Raw genomic sequence first — 22,198 nt, forward strand, 5'->3', positions numbered from 1 at the left:
ATCAATAAATTTGCAAACAGAGAATCAAAAGCAGGATGACTCTTTCAAGAGTAAATTTAGGCACTGTATTATCACAATGAAAAACTGCATGGAACATTTTCCAATAATGTGTTAACATTTTAAAAACATAATTTAAAGAAGTACAGTGGGGAGAACAAGTAGTTACACTGCAGATTTTGCAGGGTTTCCTTCCTTTAATTTTTATGATAGGTACTCTTCAACTGTGAGTGATGGAATCTGAAACAAAAATCCAGAAAATCACATTGTGAAAATTTAAAGTTATTAATTTGCTTTTTATTGCATGACATAAGTATTTGTTACACCAGAAAATCCAAACTTAATATTTGGTACAGAAACCTCTGTTTACAATGACAGATATCAGACGTTTCCTGTAGCTCTTGACGAGGTTTGCACACACTGCAGCAGGGATTTTGGACCACTTCTCCATATCTTCTCCAGATCCTTCAGGTGTCAGGACTGTCGCTGGGCAATAAGGACTTTTAGCTCCCTCTAAAGATTTCTGATTGGGTTCAGGTGTGGAGACTGGCTAGGCCACTCAAGGACCTTGAGATGCTTCTAATGGAGCCACTCCTTAGTTGCCCTGGCAGTGTGTTTCGGGTTGTTGTCATGCTGGAAAACCCAGCCACGACCAATCTACAATGCCCCTACTGAGCGAAGGAGGTTGTTGACTAAGATCTCCCAATACACGACCCCATCCATCCTCCCCTCAATATGGTGCAGTCCTCCTGTCCCCTTTGCAGAAAAGCATCCCCAAAGAATGATGTTTCAACCTCCATGCTTCACGGTAGGGATGGTGTTCTTGGGGTTGTACTCATTCTTCTTCTTCCTCCAAACACAGCGAGTGGAGTTTAGACAAAAAGCTCTATTTTTGTCTCATCAGACCATGTAAACTTCTCTCATTCTTCCTCTGGATCATCCAGAAGGTCATTGGCAAACTTCAGACAGGCCTAGACATGCGTTGGCTTGAGCAGGATTACCTTGCATGTGCTGCAGGACTTTATTCCATGGACTTCTTCCATTTTCTTATAATTGCACCAACAGTTGTGGCCTTCTCACCAAGCTGCTTGGATATTTTCCTGCAGCCCATCCCAGCCTGGTGCAGGTCTACTATTTTATCCCTGATGTCCTTACACAGCTCTCTCTTGGCCGTTGTGGAGAGGTTGGAGTTTGTTTGATTGAGTGTGTGGACAGGTGTCTTTTATACAGATAACGAGTTCAAACAGGTGCAGTTAATACAGGTAATGAGTGGAGAACAGAGAAGAAGTAACCGGCCTGGGAGGGCCCAAATTCTTACTGGTTGGTAGGCAGTGGTGATTGTTCTAAGACTGCAAGGGAAGCTCAACTTTCCCTAAAATGTTAAAAAATAAGTGATCAAATATATACTGTTGTGTGTACATGTCATTGACTAAATATGCGCTACAACGTGCTCAACTTTTGTTCAGAATCAGCTTCTTATCACTGGTAACAATGTGGCTTTCCTCTCACTCATTCCCGCAGCTTCACAGTCCTTTAAACAGTGAGTTCAATAGCGAAGCAAAAATGCTGGGCTTTGTCCCGCCCATCGGAGGTTCAGCGTCTCTGGGGGATCTATGGGGCAGTGGGCTGGCCTCGGCTGGCCTGGACGCTCAGCTTCTGCATGATGATTGGATGATCTGTTTGAGGCTGACTCCCTTTTTGATTGACAGCGAAATGAGAGAATCAGCAATCTTGAAATTGAGCTTCCCCTCCTTGAAAGACCAGCATCCGCCACTGTTGGTAGGTGATCATATTCTTATGTCATGCAATGAAAAGCAAATTAAAACATCACACAATGTGATTGTCTGGATTATTGTTTTAGATTCCATCACTCACAGTTGAAGAGCACCTATGATAAAAATTAAAGACTTCCACATGCTTTGCAAGTGGTAAAACCTGCAAAATCGCCAGTCTATCAAATACTTGTTCTCTTCACTGTATGCAGATTTCTGACAACCCAGAGAATTCACAACACAAGGGACAAGCCTGAACCACTGAATAACTGAAGGATTATCATATGAATTATGTACGTATCTTCAGAAGACCCAAAGGCCACTTAAAAAAAGTTTAAGTGCAGAAAAGTTTAAATGCAGAACTCCTTAACAAAATCGGGGCTCCACGAAGGGCTTGACCTGAGAAACGTGGAACGTGGGGTGAATCCTCATGGAGTTGGGTAATCTCAGTCGTACAGCGACAGGGTTGATGATCTTAGAGATTGGGAAAGGTCCAACAAATCGGGGTGCCAATTTCCGGGATTCTACCCTTAATGGGAGGTCCTTGGCGGAGAGCCAAACTTTTTGCCCCACCTGGTACTTAGGGGCGGGGATCCGTCTCCGGTTGGCCGTTCTTGACTGAACCAGTGACATTCTGATCATCGACCTCCTGGCCTTTCTCCGTATTCTTTGGCACCTTAGGGCAGCCGCTTGGGCGGACAGAACATTAGCTTCTCTCTCCTGAACTGAAAACACGGGTGGCTGGAAACCAAACACAACATGAAAAGGGGACAAACCAGTGGCACTTGATTGCATAGAGTTCATGGTGTATTCAACCCACGACAAATTTTGTGACCACTTGGTCGGGTCAGACTCACATAAGATACGAAGTTTGCTTTCAGCTTCTTGGTTGGCTCTCTCGGTTTAGCCATCAGACTGAGGATGAAACCCTGAGGAAAGACTAACAGAAATTCCCAACAAAGAACAAAACTCCTTCCAGAAACGTGACACAAATTGGGGTCCTCTATCGGAAACAATGTCATTTGGGATTCCATGGAGCCTGAAAACTTCTCGGGTCAATATCTCACCCATCTCCTTAGCAGATGGAAGCTTCTCCAACGGCACCAGCTGAACCATCTTTGAAAATCTGTCAATTATGGTTAGTAGTACAGAGTGACCATTAGAAACCGGTAGACCTGTCACAAAATCCATCGCAATATGTGACCATGGGTGAGGGGGAATTGGCAAAGGGTGCAACAACCCCACAGGGGGTCGACGAGAAGCCTTGGCTCAACAACAATTGAGTGCATTCAGCAACAAAGTCTTTGACATCCTTGACCGGCGATGGCCACCAAAACTGAGTTCGAACTGTCTGAATGGTTCTGCTGATTCCTGAATGACAAGCTAAACGAGAGCAATGACAAGAATCCAGTACCTTAGGCACAAGGCGTTCAGGGACAAAACAGCGGTCAGGTGGACATGATGGTGGGATAGGCAGATCCCTAATGGCTTCCTGGACCTCCCTTTCCACCTCCACTCAGGACACAGACAACCTGACGGTGTCAGGAAGGATAAACTCCTCTTCACCCGCAGACTGAGATTCTTCAGGCTCTTGAATCCGGGATAGGGCGTCAGGTTTGCCATTTTTACTCCCTGGCCAGTAAGATAGGGAGAAATTAAATTGACCAAAAAACAAAGCCCACCTAGCCTGTCTGGGGTTTAGCCGTTTAGCTGATTTCAGGTACTCCAAGTTCTTATGGTCAGTCCACACCATAAACGGCTCCTTAGTCCCCTCCAGCCAATGTCTCCACTCTGTCAACGCCAACTTGACAGCCAATAACTCTCTGTCTCCCACGTCGTAATTCCACTCAGCCTGTGACAGAGTCCTTGAAAAGAAGGCACATGGGTGAACACGATCATCCTCACCTCTTTGGCTTAATACAGCTCCGACCCCAGTGCTTGAGGCATCCACCTCCACAATAAACTGTCTCTCTGGGTCAGGAGACCGTAACACTGGAGCTGACGTGAAGAGTTCCTTTAACCTATTGAAGGCCTTCTCTACATCCTTATTCCACACAAATTTCACCTTGGAAGAGGTAAGAACGTTTAGGGGAGTAGCAACCAGGCTGTAATTTCTAATAAACCTCCTATAGAAGTTAGCGAAGCCCAGAAATCTTTGAAGCTGCTTGCGATCAGTTGGAACAGGCCATTCCAATACGGCCTTAACTTTGGAGGGGTCGACAAGCACTTGATCTGGGGAAATGATGAAGCCCAAAAAGGAAGTGGTAGTTATGTGGAACTCACATTTCTCTGCCTTGACAAACAACTGGTTTTGGAGAAGACGCAGGAGAACAGCTCTGACATGTTTTCTGTGGGTTTCCAGATCTTGAGATTAAATCAGTACGTCATCAAGATAAACAAATACGAATTGACCCATCATGTCTCTTAGAACGTCATTGACCAATGACTGAAAAACTGCAGGAACGTTAGTAAGTCCAAATGGCATGACCTTGTATTCATAATGGCCCGTAGGCATGTTGAAAGCCGTTTTCCACTCATCTCCTTCTCTGATTCGGACCAGATGATATGCATTCCTTAGATCCAGCTTAGAAAATATCTTGGCTCCCTGGATCTGATCAAAAGCTGTGTTCATGAGTGGTAAGGGATATCTATTTTTAACTGTTTTCTCATTAAGGCCTCTATAATCAATGCATGGTCTCAATGAACCATCCTTCTTCCCAACAAAAAAGAAACCAGCACCTGCAGGAGAGGAAGAGGGTTGAATGTGCCCTGCCTTTAATGCCTCATCAACATAATTCTTCATGGCCCTGTGCTCTGGACCAGACAATGAATAGGTTCTGCCTTTAGGGGGTGATGTGCCAGGAAGCAAATCAATAGCACAATCATAAGGTCTATGGAATGGCAGAGCTGTGGCCTTGATTTTATTAAGAACCTCCTTTAAATCATGGTATTCTTGCGGTACCTTGGATAAATCCGGATAGGTCTCCTCAACCTCATTCTCCACACTGACCTCCGTAGCAGCAGACAAAAGACAGTCAGCGGAACATGACTCAGACCAACCCGGAACTTCTTTTTTCTTCCAGTCGATGTGAGGGTTGTGTTTCTGCAACCAGGAGGCCCCTAGGACTACAGGAGGTTCAGGTGAATAAATTATTTATGAAAGTTGCTTTTTCTTGATGATTACCTCCAACTGTTAAGGTAATCTCCTCCGTCCTGAGATGTGAATTGTTCATGCTGTGACCATCCAAAGCTAGCACGTTTCTTGTGTCAGCTGACAGAATATGTTTTATGCCGTTCTTATTTGCAAATGTTTCGTCCATGAATTCAGTATCTGCTCCTGAATCAATAAACACGGCCCCCTGGAGAGACAAAGAAGAGGTTTGAAAATGGGCAGGAAACAAGAAGGAGGAGGCAGATAGTTGACTTCGGCTCAGTAGAAAACTCCCTTCCTCTGCTGAGCATGTCCTTTTAGTGGACACCTGAGTGCTAAATGTCCCTTCTCTCCACAATAAAAACAGAGCTTGAATCTTCTCCGACGATCTTTCTCCTCAGGGGTAATCTTGGTTCTGCCCAATTGCATGGGCTCACAATTATAATTTTCCTCAGTGAGAAGTGACCGACTCCTTCTCTCATACCGGTGTGCAGAAACCTGAGTTAATGATGAGCGACCCTTCTCATGGCGCTTCTCCTTCCTTCTCTCTGCCAACCGAATATCAATGTGAGCAGCCAAATCCTCGAGTTGTTTCAGGGAAGAAGGATAGTCACGGGTCGCTAGCTCATCCTTGATGTCTTCGTTTAATCCTTTCATGAATGCATCCATTTGTGCTGCCTCATTCCAACGGCTCTCTGCAGCCAACAAATGAAAGTCAATTATATAGATCGAGACAGGCTGATCACCCTGTTTGAGGGACAATAATCCTCTTGCGGCCTCACGACTTGAAATGGCCGGGCCAAAAACTTGAAAGAGTTCCTTTGAAAAAGTTTCATAAAGATCACAAGATGCAGACCTGTTATGCCATTCAGCAATTCCCCACTGTTTTGCCTTTCCTGCCAGCAGAGATATCACAAACGCCACCTTGGAACGTTCAGTGGGAAAGGATGACGGCTGAAGCTCAAAATGAATTTCACACTGAGTTAGAAAAGCTCGACATTGGTCTGAGTATCCCCTGAACATCTCAGGCGGAGAGAGGCATGGCTCCCTTACCTCTGCTGTTGTCTGTGTTACTTGGGTGTGGTTTCTTTGTGACGGTGGCGGCTCGAAGACAATATTGCCAGAACGTAATGTGGAAATTATTTCCTCCATGCCGGAACCCAACCAGGAAAGGGTCTCATCAACGTGGGTACGCCACTGTTGTGCTGGCGATGGGTCCATTTGTGGCCAGATTTTTCTGCTATGAATCAGAAAAAGGCGGACCCAAGATTCAGCCAGACACAGTACTGAAAGTTTAAAAGGTTTATTCAGCCACAGGAAAACGTCACACAGGTAACACTCCTCACAGCTTCCAGGAATCACTGAGGCAGAAAGAGGAATTAGTGACTTGTAGTCTCTCCAGATTTTGCAGGGATCAGAAAAGTCACTAACCTGCTTTTGTCTTGAGTAGAACTTGAAACCCAGAGGGGAAACCTCAGTGGGCGGCAGGCGGTGATCTCCACAGCACAGGTAAGAAGTGACTCCAGGCTGAATAATCCGAGGGCTAGGCTGGCTCAATAATCCAAGGACAGAAACAGGGTCAACGATTGGAACAAGAGGCGTCAGGCAAGGGGCAGGCAGAGGCATAAACCAGATGCAGGAAACAAGGTTGACAACCAAAATCCAAATAGTCCGACAAGGAGCAGGCAGAGGCATAAATCCAAAAGGCAAGGCAAGGTCAAGAACAATGATCAGACAGGAAGGAACGCTGGATATCTACTCACACGATGGCTTTCAAAAATCTGGCACCGTCTGCTTGTCAGAGTCAGTATATATCAGGGAAGACACAGGTGCTTGGCATTCCACAGATTGCACTGCACAGCAGCAGCCACCAGGTGCATCCAATCTGCTGATTGCAGCCAGGGAGACAGGGTAGAGCGGACGTGCCAGAATCATAACACAACCATTACCAAGCTTAAACTCATGTCAAATCTAATTCTGCTTTTTAGCTGAATTTTCAAAATGGGAATCCACAAAACTAACAATCGCAAAAAACCTGAAAAATGAGAGTAAATTCAATCTTATCATTGTTAATGGATTCAATGAACACATTAAGTAGATGGACAATACAGACAAAGCAGCATCTCTGAGCAATAACACAAGCAAAATCCACAGTAGCTACTTTATGACAAATAAAATCATGAAAAGAATGTTGGTGAAAAACAAAATGGGTTTAATTGGTCTGATTAATGAAAACCCAATCATGAGTCACAATACAGTTATTATTGTCTATATCACAATGGGTATAAATGGACTGTATTGTGGAGAATTTGAGCGAAGGGCAGTACTCATTAAATTCAGTTTAAAGTAAGGGATTGAGATTAGGGGAGTATTTTATTTAGAGTTAAAATTTTGGACATCCATCCATCCATCCATCCATACTTCTGTCTCTCAATCTGCTCAGATGCTTTTTTTTTTTTTTTTTTTTACTGTGTCCTGTCCAGCAGTGTAGCGCTCAGAATTGTTGTCTGAGTGCCAAGAAGAAGACCAATGCTTATAGCTCTGCTTGATATTTATAAAAGAAACGTTATTAGAAACTGCTTTGGGATTATTTCAGTTGTTACGGACATGGAGACAGAAACAAAAAGGAAAGAATAAGAAGCACGAAAGAGAGAGAGGTGGGGCAAAAAAGAAACAGGGAGAGAGAAAAGAAAGGAGGTGAGAAAGAAGGATGAAGAGATTGCAAGATAACACCCTGCTTGCTTCTACACATGCAGAAGCATACATAATAACAATTGTTTTTACCATAAAGTGCATGGTACTTACAAATGCACGATGTATTTAGTGGTAAATGCGGCTAAATATAGAACATTTGTGTATCTGTTAACACCTGAATCTAAACACCTGTGGGGCTGAGTGTGAGCGCGCTTGTGCACACAAGGTTTCTCCATAAAAATATGCAATAGTGAGTGTGAGGAGCCATAGACATGCCCGGCAAGCAGCCACCGGGAGTGAAGCGGCACACACCAAAGCACCGAGAACCACAAGTACACCAGCGGACAGAGACACCAACCACTAGTAGGTAGTGTGGCGGGGAGGAAATAGGCCCCACATTTGATAGGGGGCCTAAACTGATCCAGAAGAAGGTGCAGACTCAGACGCTTTTCTACCCCGCTCCCTGCTTACTTGCATTCTTTTACTCCTAACTTTTCATCTCTTTGCCAAAATTACGGAAAAGTCGGACTAAAACTACTTCATACCAGTGACTCCCAAGGATTATTTTTATTTTTATTTTTTCTAAAGAATTTGGCCATGTTCTTTTTAATCAAACCCGAAAGAAGGACAAGTCGACGTCAGCTAACCAGCACAAGATGCCTTTCTTCACCAAAGTGGATTCAACAAACTTGAACAGAAATTGGCTGTTTTGGAGATGAAACTCCACCAACTAGCAGTGAATATTGAGGTACATATGGGGTACAGCGATAATTCAACTCTGCCTGTGATCCCAAACAGCGACAGCCAGCGCAACGACTCAGCCAGCAAACAGAACGCCGAGAATAAACCCACCGGCAGCCCGCCCGGCATGTTTTAGGCGCAAGGCCAAAACAAAAAAATCAAGGAAGACAACTCACTGGAAGATCTCTGCAATTAAATAAATCAGAATGGCCAGAATTATAGAGAAATGCCCCTGTTTCCCATGGGAAAAGGAGACTGTCACAACAACTGATACGAGGGAGCCAGCTGGAATTTCTCTCCAAAACATATTTGCCCTATAAAGAATGAAAACCAGGAAGATTATCCATCTTCTGAGAACAATAAAAGTTATGAGAACAATCTTCATTCTAAACAATCTTCTGTTTAGAAGCGGAAAGAGCACCCCACCGGGCCAAGGACCCTAACACAGCTGTGAATGGGATCAAAAACGTCTGTCACAAGAAAAACACATTAGATATGATTGGTACCAGTAATGTGGTGTCCAATATTTTAGAGAATATTCTGGCAATCACCAAAGAGCACCCCACCCTAGAAAACCTTATCATACACTTTGGAGCCATGGATGATGTAGCTAAGGAAAAATAGGGTCTGCGGACCCTTTGCACTGATTTTAATACAAATGGACATAAAACTGTGATCTTTAAACATTACTTTAAACATTACTGACAGAAAATGTCCATGGTTGTACAGAGTGAAGATTGGCTTTACCCAATTTAAACTAGAAAAAAATACCAAAACCAGAACAAACAGAAAATAGAAAAAGAGACTTTTGCTCTGGTTTAGCTTTCTGATGTTCAACACAATCATGTTAATGGCAGTGCCTGTTACGAAGTTGTTTATTTGTGATGCATAACTACATCTGATTTTCAGAACGTACTTTCTGTCTTGCTCACGACATGCCCTTGCACACACAATTTCTTTGCTAATGTAAGAGCACCTACTCACAATAAGCTGCCTCGTCAACCCTCCTCTGAGTTACTGATTCGTCATCCTGACCACAAAGAAATGCAAACAGAAAACCCCTGATTGAGGCTGTCAAGCTGAATTAAGGTACTGAACTGGTTTTTATACATTTCTATATTGCTTCTCCACTGCTGACAAATGGGGCAAACTAACCTTCCTTAAAAAAAATCTTTATACAGCACTTTGCAAATGTAGCACTTTCCAAATGTAATTTTTAATAAGGACTTTATGTGCTAGAACAACATAAAGTAATGTATAATTGTGAAGTAGATGGAGAATGATGGTTTTCAGTCTATCAATGGCTGTTCTGTGAAGGATTCTGAGGTATGATGTAAAAAATCTGTGAATAAATAGCTCTATGTAGACTAGATAACTCTTAACACACCACACACAGCAGGGATATCTCATAAGATTATCTTAAGAGTCATCACGATAATCGGGGCATGTTGGAAGGGGAATATTGGGTTCACAAATCTCCATTAAAATCCTGCCATGTGAACCAGGCATAAACTGGGCAGACACACTGAGCAAAGAGAGCTTTAATCTAAGTAGCAGCAAAGGGTCTTATGGCAACTTTGGAGGAGCATCAGCAAGCCACAGCTCAGTTAGAAGAATTTGTTAATGGAACTCCAAAAATCTTGTCTTTTATTGCCATTTTGGAGAAGTGGCAATAAGAAAGCTATTATTGAAAAAAAGCAATAAGAAGTCCTTAACAACTACAGGTGGAAAAGACTAGAGCAGGGGTGTCATTGCAATTCACCTGAACGATGCTCTGCTACTGGGAGAGAGAAAGAAAAGCTGCTTATGAGGGATTGCTGCAAAGTCAACGCCAGTGACTGTCCACTGTCTCTACATGCTCATCCAGGAGGAGTGACTGCTACAAGTCACTGACTGGATGCAATCTGCTGGGTTTCCTTAGATAGAAAAACTTTTTATCCAATTTGAATAAATAACTGAATCTGACTGCACTGTTAAATGGTTAGGATTAATTGGAATGCATGTACCTGACTTTTGTGAAGTGCCTTGAGACATGTGTTATGAATTGGCGCTATATAAATAAACTGAATTGAACTGAATTGAATTGTTTCCACTCTGTGATCTATCAAATCTTATCAAAGAAAAGCAATCTCAGGTGTCTCATTAAAGCTCAGTTATATGATGACATAGTTAAACTGCACTAGTGAGCCTGAACATTATTTTTGTGTTCTGTTGCTGATTTTTTAGGTTTAAATGTCTGTTTATTGAAACATATTCAAAAGAGCTCTAGTTTTGTTATAACAAAAGCAAGTTTATTATTTATACTGATTTTCTATTTATTTAGATTACTTATTCACTTTCACACGAACAGTTATCTTTATGTTTAAATTGAGTTGAAAAGAATAAAATGCCTAACAACTAAATGTTCAAGTTAAACATATTATATAAAATGATTTTCATTCAGTAATGTTGGGACCCCAGCCATGGATTTCAACATTTAAAGGCCAGTTTGATCTTTTCTGGAATTTTCAAAACAAATCACAATAACCTACTCCAAACTCAGCCCAGGAACAGAAGGACAGCAGACTTCCTGTGACGTCACTGTTTGAATAAAAACCATGCGTTCCAACAAACAGACCTCATCCACACAGGTCCCGGATTCCAGGTAGCGAGAGCTACCCCGCCGCATCACGGCCACTGAAGGAGCCGAACGTGCACCTAGTTAAAGCCCTTTCCCACAGCTACGGAGGTTAGCTGCAAGTTAACCCTTTATTTACCCACATGTGGATGTTTCCTCAATACCCAGGACAAATTCTCCTCAGCATGGTTCACGTAAGAGGTAGCGTTTGGGCAGAGAAGATTAGTTTAGAAGTAAATAATCTAAATAATGTTCGTTTAATGACATTTGTTTTAGTTTGTGTTGAGAAACTCAGCTACAGTAAGTGCTAGCAGACTGGCACTCAGCTAAGGATGTGTTCTGTGTTGTTTTTTAATTTTAGACAAACTTTATTTAAAGGGTGGTTTTTGAACAGAAGATCAGTCATAACGCACCATCCACGCTTATGCATTTTAACCCTTTTATCAGAGGTATTTTAAAAGTATGTGTTTGATTCTAGTACCCAGCTATGAGCTTCTATTGTTAGCTCCAACCGCTAATGGCTAAGAACATGTGCTCGCCCACTTTAAGAGTCAGCTAAAGATCATTTATCCAAAAAGGTTGTTAGCTTCCAATCTAGGAAGTAATATTTTCTTAAATATTATTTTACTAAACATGATAACTAATTAAACACCATTAAGACACATTTATCCAAAAGGTTTGGATCTTATTCAAAACATTTCCTAAAATATTATTTAATAAATAAAGGCAGCTAATTAAACACCGCTGTGAATTAGTCATCCAGAAGGTTGGTTTTATTCAGAAAATCATTCTTTAAAATGCTATTTTATTAAAATAATATTTTATCTGATCTTGGATTGTGAATGGTTGTTTGAAGGTATACCAATTATTGCCTGAGTTTGTTCCAAGACTAACTTAACTTCATTTCCAGATTCTTCAAGATAATCCTTGGTTCTCAAACATAATAACATTGCGCACTAATATTGCATCACCCTTTCAGTCATGGTTTTCAATCATCTTTGATTAACTTGTTTATATTGTTCATAGCCCACTAGTCTTCCTTATTCTTTCATTCTGCTTGGTAGTTTAGTTGGGTTGTTTTACCATGGTAAAGAGTTTGTTGATTTAAATGTTTGACTTTGAGTTGACTGATTTTTGTTAATAAATTATTGTATTTTAAGAAATTGTGTGAATTAATACTGTGTGTGTACAGTTTTGCTGTTCAATAATGTCATAGCTTGGCTCATCCCTTTCAGTTTTGTCCTAATACCACTGCCTTATTGGGCTGGTATTCACAGGACAACCCTTAACAGACAAAAATATTATTTAATAAAATATTAAAGTATTGATATTAAATAATATATTCATAATCACAACAGTAATTATTTGTTGTACATTCTATTTTTGCTAACACGTTTGACTGAGGGCAGTTTCCCCCACCATTATCCAAGGGGGGCGGCCCGCTCTGTTAATGAAGTAGTAATACTACATTTTCACAGTTGATGTCATTCATTTTATTAGATCACATCGTGAGTGATTTCTGTCCCTACATCGTCACTAATCTACTTTCTGTGGCCAAACTTGACAAAAGCTGGAAAAAAAAAAACACTCCTCATACTCGCATGTAACTCAGCGTGTCACCAACGCTGACATGCTGAGTTACATTCGCTCGCACGCAGGTGGACACACGCTCCCGACAGTGGACAGATAGCGCACAGAAAAACATGCTGCTACAACCTGCAAAGCAGGTAAGGATATCTGCAGTTTTTAAAAGCACCAAATTTCGTTTTGATGGCAGGACTTCCTCTCCTGCGAGTAGCAGCAAGGCTAACTCTCCTACTCCTGGTACATATGGCGACGGAATAGGTACACAAAATAGTCCAAGTGTTTCATGCCCTGTCCTTGAAATGCAGCTAAAGTCCAGTCACCACAAAATAAAAGGTTCTGACCTGGCTTCACTGAGGTGAAATAATCCCCCTGGCTCTATAAAACTGAGCTTGGTAATTAAAGAAAGACAGACAGACATTGAAAGATAGAAAGTAATTGAAACAGATAAAAGATGTGATAAAGAGACTGGAAGATGGATAAATAAAAAAGATGAAGAAATAGTTAAAAACATTTTAGAGTTCTTTTTTTCTTAGGAATGTTCTGCCCAATATGTAGAGAGCTTAAACAGAGGGAACATATGGGCCCGGGCATTCCTTCAATTTATATATTTTTTTTATTTGGCCTTCTGTCAACCCCCCCACCCCACTCCCAAGACCAAAATCCTAAGGGAAACACAGGAGCGGGTACACTTGGTATAGCAAAATGGACAGAACCAACATGTGAAAGAAGGTGGTCTGGTCAGGTGAGACCAAAATGTATCTTTCTGACCCATATGCAAATCACTGTGTGACAGAAAACTACACTGAACATCACCCTGAACACTCAATCCCCAGGGTAACACGTTGTGGCAGCATCATACTGTGTGAATGTTGTTCGTTAGCAGGAATAGATTAGCTGGTCAGAGTTTATGGACAGGTGGATGTAGGTAAATAAAAGGCAATATTGTAAGGAAACCCATCAAAGGCTGCAAAAGACTCATGACTGTGGTGGAGGTTTACCTTCTACCTTAACTGAAGAAGCCTTTTGGATAAAAGTTTAAACATCTTCAAGAAACAAAAGAAGTCCAGTTGCCTTTACTTAAGCATTTAGGATTATAATGTCCTGTATGACTGAGAATCTACACCAGCTTAAGCAAACTGCAAGAACTACAGTGGAATGGTTTGGTAGATAAAATCAAACAATAGGCCAGTCAAAGTCCAGACCCAAATCCAATTGAAAAGCTGTAGCAATACTTGAAAATTGATGTCAACAGAAACCATCCATTCAATATGACTGAACTTCGGCTATTTTGGAAAGATAAATGGGCAAAAACGTTAGTCTCTACATGTGCAAAGTATTTACTCATGGAGACTGAATATAAGTGTATGGCACACTTTTCAGATTTTTATTGTTAAAAAACTTTGTAAACCAACTAATTTTCTCCTTCCACTTCATAATGATGCATTACTTTGTGTTTGTCACATACAATAAAACACACTGAAGTTTGTTTAGCAAGGCAGTTTATATTTAAAAATGAATGCAAACAGTGTTTAGTGGAGGCATTTCAATTGAACTTCCATGATGAATATTATTCATATTTTCGATCTAATCTGACCTAAATCCTCATGCTTCAGGCTTACAGTGGCTAAACTGTGGAATCCTTATGAGATCATAGAAGCTCTTTCTCTCACATATTACCAGGAGCATTCTCGGATTTCTGATACTAGTAGTTTTATTTTTGAAAAAGCTCAAACTACTCAAATTTATGCAGCCCTTTAATGTAGGTTGTGAAAAAGTTTCTTTTTACTTTTGATATTTAGAAGCTGTGTCTAATTTTAAAGGAAATGGTTTATAGATGCAGCATGGAATATTTAATTAATGTTAAATCAACAATATTCCAACTTAATCAAATATTTCTTCTGGGATATTTCAAAAGCTTTAAATATATATGATATGCAAAGTTCCCTGTCTAAATCAATACTTTAAATTGTAGATGCCATGCTTTAAGAATGGGTTTGCAAATTTGTTGACAAAGGCCTAGAGGTGTGGATAGACATGCTTTCTTCTTTTACTGGGAACAAGATCCTAATACTGGTAGAAGCCCTGGGTGTAATTAACAGAGAGGCAGAACACAGAGACTGTTTAGTCAGAACACCCTGGTTAAGTGCCTAGGACCTTTTCTTAGTATTGTACTCTTTGCAATTGGGTTTATGAACAATCTGAAGTTTCCACCCAAATAAGTAAACACAGAAGCAGATGGCTACTCACACTAGAAAGTGGTAGAGGAAGCATTTCAACCCCGCAGGTCTTTCTAGAAAGTTGTAAACATCCCCCTGCATGCTAGTCTTAATGTAAGGACTCTGGAACTCCTTCTGATGATGGCGCAGCCAACTGGAGCGAGGGAGAGGTGGTGGGATAGGGGTAACAGACGGTTGGCTGTGTACAATCTGCAAGTCCGGATCCTTTGTGTCAGCTGGAGGTAAGCAGGGAAAACCTGATCTATTATTCACTGCAAGGGGATCCAGTTCCAGGGATACTGGGGAGTAGTGGCCGATGTCAGATGCGGGAACCGGCAGGGCACCGCAGCCGGTGGTGGAACCAGTGGAGGCTGCGAGGTCCATCTCCTGGTCTAGGCTGAGGCTGATGCTTGAGCTGGCACATCCATTGGGGCTGCAGCGTATGAAGGAGCTCCTCATCCTGCTGCCATAGTCCCGCTGCACATGGCAAGTCATGTGAAAGGAACGGGCTCGCCTTTCCCCCATTATGCCCCTTCAGGATGGTCTAGCTGGGGCGGGGAGGGGGCTAAAGAGGACTTTAAAATTCTGGTAGTTTTGACCAAAGTTCTGGTGAGGGGAGCAGCCCGATAGGAGAGGAGAACTAGCTACCTGCGGAGGAGAAGAGCGGTCTTTGTAGGACTGCATGTGTGTCCATACCTGAAAAGGAAAAGGAAACATGAGTCATGAGGATGTACAGTATGGACTGGAATCAACCTTCCCCTCTAGTGTCACGTACTTGTTATTGAGCATCTTTGTATAGTTCACTGATCTTCTCACCTGACTTTCACTTTTATTGTTCCTTTCTAACAGAAGTGTACTAAAAAATAAAGGCTGTCCTGTTGCCATGACTAGTTGCAGAAAATCCAGAATAGTTTTACTGAGGGATGTACAAACATAATAAAATGTTTTCTGAGAGGAAATAAAGCCAAAATGATCATCTTCATCACCACCTCTATCTCCAAACTGTAGTATATCCATTCAGCTTACAAGTATTTCCTAATTCATTAAAAACATCAAGTAATGACAAACATGTGATTCAAATGATACATTTCAGGAGTCACCAGCAATGAACAAGCCTGTGTCGGCCACCAATTTTCCATGGTGGGTATGTTGTCTGTGACAGGCAAACCCAGGTTTCTAGCAATCTGTGGGACGAGACTATGAAGAGCACAAATGACAACCTGCTTTTATTGTCATTCACCTGGAGAAGGATTGGACACCCAAGGTTTACATTTTAAACTGCATTGTAGTGCTTTACGGTATAATACGATACAATACAAAATGTATTAGGGATGCCCAATATATTGTTATTTATTGTTATCGCAATAACAGTGTGTGCAATATGCATATAGCGAGGAACTGTGTGGACTGCAATAAGGTTATTATCTAAGTACCATACACTCAGGTTCTGTATGCCTGAAATATATTTAGTCACACTTGTTGTTTAATGCACAAAAGGTTATACAAGGGAAAAGGTGGTAAAGTGGTCAAATCATCAAGAATCTACAAATGAGTTATTCCAGTGCCAAAACACCAGACCAACCAAATGAACTTTTTCAATAAAATATTGTTTTTGAGAACTGAATTCATTGGAACTCCAAGCTTTAAAGTAAAGGTCTGTACATACTCTGCAAGAAAAAAGAAATGTTGTTTACTCAAGGTGGCAAGAACAAAACAAAAAAAGTTATTTCTGGCCAGCACATTTTATACTTCACAAGAAACTAAGGTGCAGAACTCCTAAAAAGTTGTCATTGGGACCTCTCCACTAAAGCTTATGTCACTGAAGAAATCACACTGGCTTTGAATTTTTGACTTGTCACACAAACGTTTTCAGATTTCACAAAAAGGAAAAAGTTCTGCCCGATCATGTGTCAACAACAGGCTGCAAGAACAGAATGACATTTTTTTTCTTGCAGCCCTGGGTGAGAGAAAATTTTTATTTTTTCTTGTGTAATGTGTACAGGCCTTAATTGACAATAGATGAACAAAAATTGATTTTCCAACAAAAGCGCTTCTGAATGATTAGTAAAATAAACTACAGCTGTATCAGACATGCAGGCCTAACATTTCAGCATCCAAAGCAGCACCAAATGATCTACAGCGTCAACAGCTTAACTCAAGACCCTGCCCATACTAACATGGCTATTTTGTAAAACAGGGATTTTCTACTCCATTTGTACCTACTGTCCACATGCTATAAGGGGATTTTTTTAAATGCCTTTCAAAGTGATATTTAAAAATGCTGATGTACGTATATTAACTTTATATTTTGATTTAAAAAGATGACCTAGAGGCCCACTTTACACGTGCCCTCTTGTTGTGCTAGAAAGATGCAAGGTGATACCACTTTTTGGGGTACACATCTGTCTTTGTCTTTACGTGTAAACTGGAGAATTTAATGACAGAGGAAAAGGTAAAATGTATCAAAAAAACCTTTAACAGCTCCATCTGTTTAAAGAGAATTGTTAGCCTAGCACTGCTTTAGCCACGATTAGGATCTCCATCTGTTGAATTGTAATTCAGTCCTCAAACTGCAGATCTTCCTTCATCCTTTCAAGTCAACAGATCATTAAAGACTCTAACCCCTTTCACAAAACTCTTCAAGGTGGGATAAAGGTGCCTTTTGCTGTCTCCATATGTTGTGCGAATGGATCAATCCGGCTCAGGGGGTAGAAGTTAGCCTCTCTCAGACTAGCCAAGTACAATAGTCACAGTCCTCCATTGCCTGACTTGTGTAGGGGCGAGTCAGCTTCGTGGGTGATGCAGTAATGAAGTATGGTTTGTTCTATCCGCCAGTCACAAGATTTAAAAGTGTAAACAATACCCAGAAATTATTTCCAACAAGAAGAGTAAGAAGCTGAGATATATAATTTACATTTTGTATATTGTTTGAAAAAGGCTGTGAAGAGCATTTGTAAATTATAATGGGGCCTGATCTGAGGTCATCTAGGTAAACAGCTGTGATACAGCTACTCTGATGCTTGAAAAAAGCTATCAAGAGAAAAATAAAGTTCACTTCTGCCTCATACTTTTAAACTGCGGCCATATGTGAATCATAAACATGCTGTGCACAGGATGTTGGTAAGAGCATTTTGTTGTCTATTACCGCTGAGGCTCAAATGTCCTGTGTTTTTAGCAGCAAGTTAGGATTTTCATCATAAAATCTAGTCTCATTTAAATGCTGAAGTTAGAGGTTATACTCCTATGACCTTTTTCAGTATAATAGACACCCTTAACAGGTAATGTTATTCTTTTATGTAATGTTTTGCACTGTTCCCAGAATGCACCACAGACTAGCTCTTTTCCATCGTCTGTCTGAGGATTTTCGCCATCCTGCTGGATCGCCCTACATGGACGTCAATCCCTCCCCATCCTCTTCCATCTGGAAAGGCAAAACAGATGCTTCACATGCACTCGGAATATGTTTAGAGGAAATAATTCAGCTGTCCACACTAAGGTCAACAGGCAACTGAATAAAATATGAGACTGATAAATGAAATAGATAGCTTTGGCCACATGCGTTACTGTTTACTGATCTTTCACTTTTTTGCCCTCAGAATCTTTACAGTCACAGTTACTTCATGTTGATGAGCTGTTCATACCCTTTTAACTTTTTCACATTTTGTAACATTGCAACCAAGAAGCTCAATTTGTTTTATTGTGATAAACCAATTAAAAAAATCAAACCAAATTGTGGAATGGAAGGAAAAGGAAACATTGCTGTTTTGAATAAAAATCTAAAAAGTGTGGCATGCATTTATATTTGTATGGTCGGTCAAGCTGTCAGATTGGATTGAGAGAATCTCTGAATATCAATTTTCAGATCTTCCCACAGATTCTCAAACGGGTTTAGGTCCGGACTTTCACTGGGTCATTTTAACATATGAACATATTTTGATCTAAACCATTCCACTGTAGCTCCGACTGGTTGTTTAGGGTTGTTCAGCTCATGAAAGGTTAATGAGTCTCCAATATTTTGCAGCATCTTTCAGGTTTTCTTCCAGGTTTGGTTCATATTTAGATCCATCCATCTTCACATCAACTCTGGCCAGCTTTCTTCTCCCCTCTGAAGAAAAGCATACCTAGAGCATGATACTTTCACCATCATATTTCACAGTGTTGGTGTGTTTAGAGTGATGCATGGTGTTAATTTTGAGTTATGTAGTGTTATGCATGGATGCCATGAAACTTTAATTTTGGTCTCATCTGACTGGAGCTCATTCTTTTGCCATGTCCCCTGAATAGCTTTTGGCAAACGTTAAACTGAACTTCTTATTGACTTTTGATTAAAGGCCAGAATTATGGAGTATATAACTAGATGTTTCTCCCACCTGAGCCTCTACAGAATCTCTAAAGTAACCATGGGTCTCTTGGCTGCCTCTAAAATTAGTACTCTCCTTGCCTGGCCTGTCAGCTTAGGTGGATGGCCATTTCTTGGGAGGTTTCCAGTCAAGCTATACTTTCTCCAGATAATTAACTGAGAAGTGCTCAGTGAGATGTTCAAAGCGTGGAATATTATTTTCTCTAACAAACATTTGAAGCCTTTACAGAACAGCTACATTCAGTAGACTTTCTTTATAATATAGGTGACTTTATTTTTACAGTAATTATTTAAGGAATAATTATATATCAGAATACAAGGGGACTGCATACAAAATCAGAGCATATTTTTTAAATATTTTTGTTTGCAAAAAACTTTTTAAACATATACTTGTTGTCTTCCACTTTATAATCATGAGTTACTTTGCATTGGTCTGTCACATAAAATCCCAATAAAACACACTGAACTTTGTGGGGTTAACATGAAATGCAAAAAGGTTATGAATGCATTTGAATGGCACTGTATGCATGATTTGAAACCTTTTAAAATAGTTATCAGTGGTGGTCCTTGCATGAACACTTAATCATAGGTATGACTAGTCTTGAAAGAGTGAAACAGTCCTTTATTTTGCACTGACCAGGAATCTATAATCAACATGAGAGTAACTTCGGTAGTGGCAGCTTAATATGTTCATGTCTGCTTTCAATCCTTACACAGCCCATTTCCCACTAACATGATAGTAAGCAATATCAAAACTTTTTTCTGTGGTGCAACTGAGAGCTAACCTTTTTTTGGGTTTGGGTTTTTTTGCCCTCCGAGTGCTTCTGCTGCCCCCCTCACAATGGTGCCCTGGGCGGTGAGGCATACAGCCCCTATCAAAACCTGCTACAGCTTTTATCCTAAACCCTGTTGCAAATTTAGGAGCTACTGTGAAAATTTAAGAGACCAGATAGGTGAAAACCCCTGATTAAAGACCTTGTGATCACATAGGAGCAGATTTTCAAAATTTTGGAAATTATATTGTAACTTTAGACCATTATGGTTAAAATGATAAATCACTTGTAACATAGCCAGGGCAGCCTGACAACTCAACAAAACACTTCCCATCTTTCATTTATAAGAGCCTTCAGTTAAAGCTTGGAGGGCAGCTTGTATTGTCTGAAGAGAAACTGAACCAGGTGGTGACATGTTTACTTTAAATGATCGGAAAAAGTCTCCTGGGGCAACAGAGGAGGGCTGCAATTAGAAGCAGGTACCCCATCCTCAACTATAGATGAGCCGATGACAGGACGGTATAAGGGTTTCTACTTTTAAAAACTGCACTCTCATGCAACAAACAATGAATGTCAGACAGGACTCCAATTACCGACTATACTGTTGTCTAACTTTCCGTTAAACTGCCCCCGCCCCCCGCGCGCATCAGCCAGCAAATTAAACATGATGTGAGTGTAGAAAAATATATATTTTCCATTCTCTGAAAGCATACGCAGTCGCTGTTTATTTGCTGAATAAAAAAAGTGCTGGGGGTAGGGATATATGAATGAACTAAAAGTCCCTATCCTCAGTTTTTAATGCCACAAACTCTCAGCAACATTGGTATAAAATGATAAATTTGTCAACAAAAACTCTGATTTACCTCCAAAATGAAGTAGTAATCTGCAAGTGATGTAAGTTCCAACTGAAACAAGCAGAAATTCCCTTCTTCTGAGCTTTTCATTAAAACAAACCGCATTCACGCATTGTGTATGATAAATAAATCACCCAGCAGCGTTCGAAAATAAAAGGAAATAACGCAAATGCAATCAAACCACCAGCCTTCAACCGGGTGCCCGCAGGACCTCTCGTTCAAGAGCATCGCAGCTGCGCCTGTCATATGCTACATTCAAATGTTATTGGAAATTGCAGTATTAAAGTAAGTGGAAATATAATCATCCAACCAAACTGCAGTTGCAGGCAAATCCTTTTAGTTTTTTTAAGGTGAACAATTTGCATTAAGAAGATAACATGGTGTTTTTGTTAACGGTATTGGAAAATCACAAAAATCACAGGTTGAGTCACTCTGTGTGCTTTTAATTTGCATTATGACTACTTATTTTAATATTCTTTCCAGATACATTAATGTTTTCATAAACTTGGGCATTTTCACTTCCTATGTATGTATTGTATGCACTTAACAGAAACAATATTTTGAAAACTTTTTTTTCCATTTCCGTTTAATCTGTTTCCTAAATTAGAATTTAAGGTACCATTTAAACTGTTGCCTTTTACTTTGAAGTGGGCTTTAAAACCTAATTTTATGTGTGTTCAAATCAGATGGAAAACGAAACCTTACACTTTCCATTTAAATATGTAGGCTTATGTAGCAGTCCATTCCCACCACTTCAAAAGAAAAAAAAGACGCATGGCGTGTAATAATTATGAGTTTTAAAGTCATACTTTTACATTTCAAACTCATAATAGCAAGAAACTACAAGATGATTTCGACTTTCAAAATCATAATTATGAGAAGCAAAGTCAAAATTAACAACATTTTAAGTCAGAGGCTTTGATTTGTATCTCATAATTATGACTTTGAAACATGTATATATATATATATATATATATACACACACACACACACACACACACACATGCTTATCCTCAAGCAGACAAAAATGTAATGACATATTTATGCTGCCAGATAAGGGTTCTTCTTCAAAAAGTTTGTTTTGATTTGATCAACTTTAGGTAAAGAATAAATAAAATAAGAGCAAAGATGGATTCTAATTATAGTCAGATGGTCATCTGACACAGACTAAAAAGAGAAATAGAGACACCTTTTGAATCATGCTGTGCATTTGTATTCAGCCCCTCTGAGTTAATGCTTTGTAGAACTGCTTTTTTGCCTTTATATCATAGTTATAACTTTGTCGCATAATATGATTTGAAAAAGTAGGACCCTACATCTCATAATTACGACTTTGTACGCAATACGTGACCACAAGTTAAGAACATGTCTTTGTATCTCAGAGTTATGACTTAATTTTTTTAATTATCCGTCTATATCTCATATCTATGACATTA

The 22,198-nt window shown here is 40.2% G+C and overlaps 1 protein-coding gene across 1 annotated transcript in view; it reads right to left on the reverse strand.

Annotated features, from left to right (window-relative positions):
• kcnq1.2 (potassium voltage-gated channel, KQT-like subfamily, member 1.2) overlaps positions 1 to 20,957 on the reverse strand; it is a 75,313-nt gene extending 54,356 nt beyond the window's left edge. Inside the window, exons 1-2 of the mRNA XM_047390315.1 lie at positions 20,772 to 20,957; positions 14,807 to 15,471 (exon numbers count right to left, since the gene is read on the reverse strand). Coding sequence (XP_047246271.1) covers positions 14,807 to 15,300 — 494 coding nt within the window. The 5' untranslated portion in view covers positions 15,301 to 15,471; positions 20,772 to 20,957. The remainder of the gene's footprint in view (positions 1 to 14,806; positions 15,472 to 20,771) is intronic.
• Between the last annotated feature and the right edge of the window lie 1,241 nt (positions 20,958 to 22,198).

Source organism: Girardinichthys multiradiatus, chromosome 2 (genome assembly GCF_021462225.1).
Source record: "Girardinichthys multiradiatus isolate DD_20200921_A chromosome 2, DD_fGirMul_XY1, whole genome shotgun sequence".
In the NCBI taxonomy this organism is placed as follows: domain Eukaryota; kingdom Metazoa; phylum Chordata; class Actinopteri; order Cyprinodontiformes; family Goodeidae; genus Girardinichthys; species Girardinichthys multiradiatus.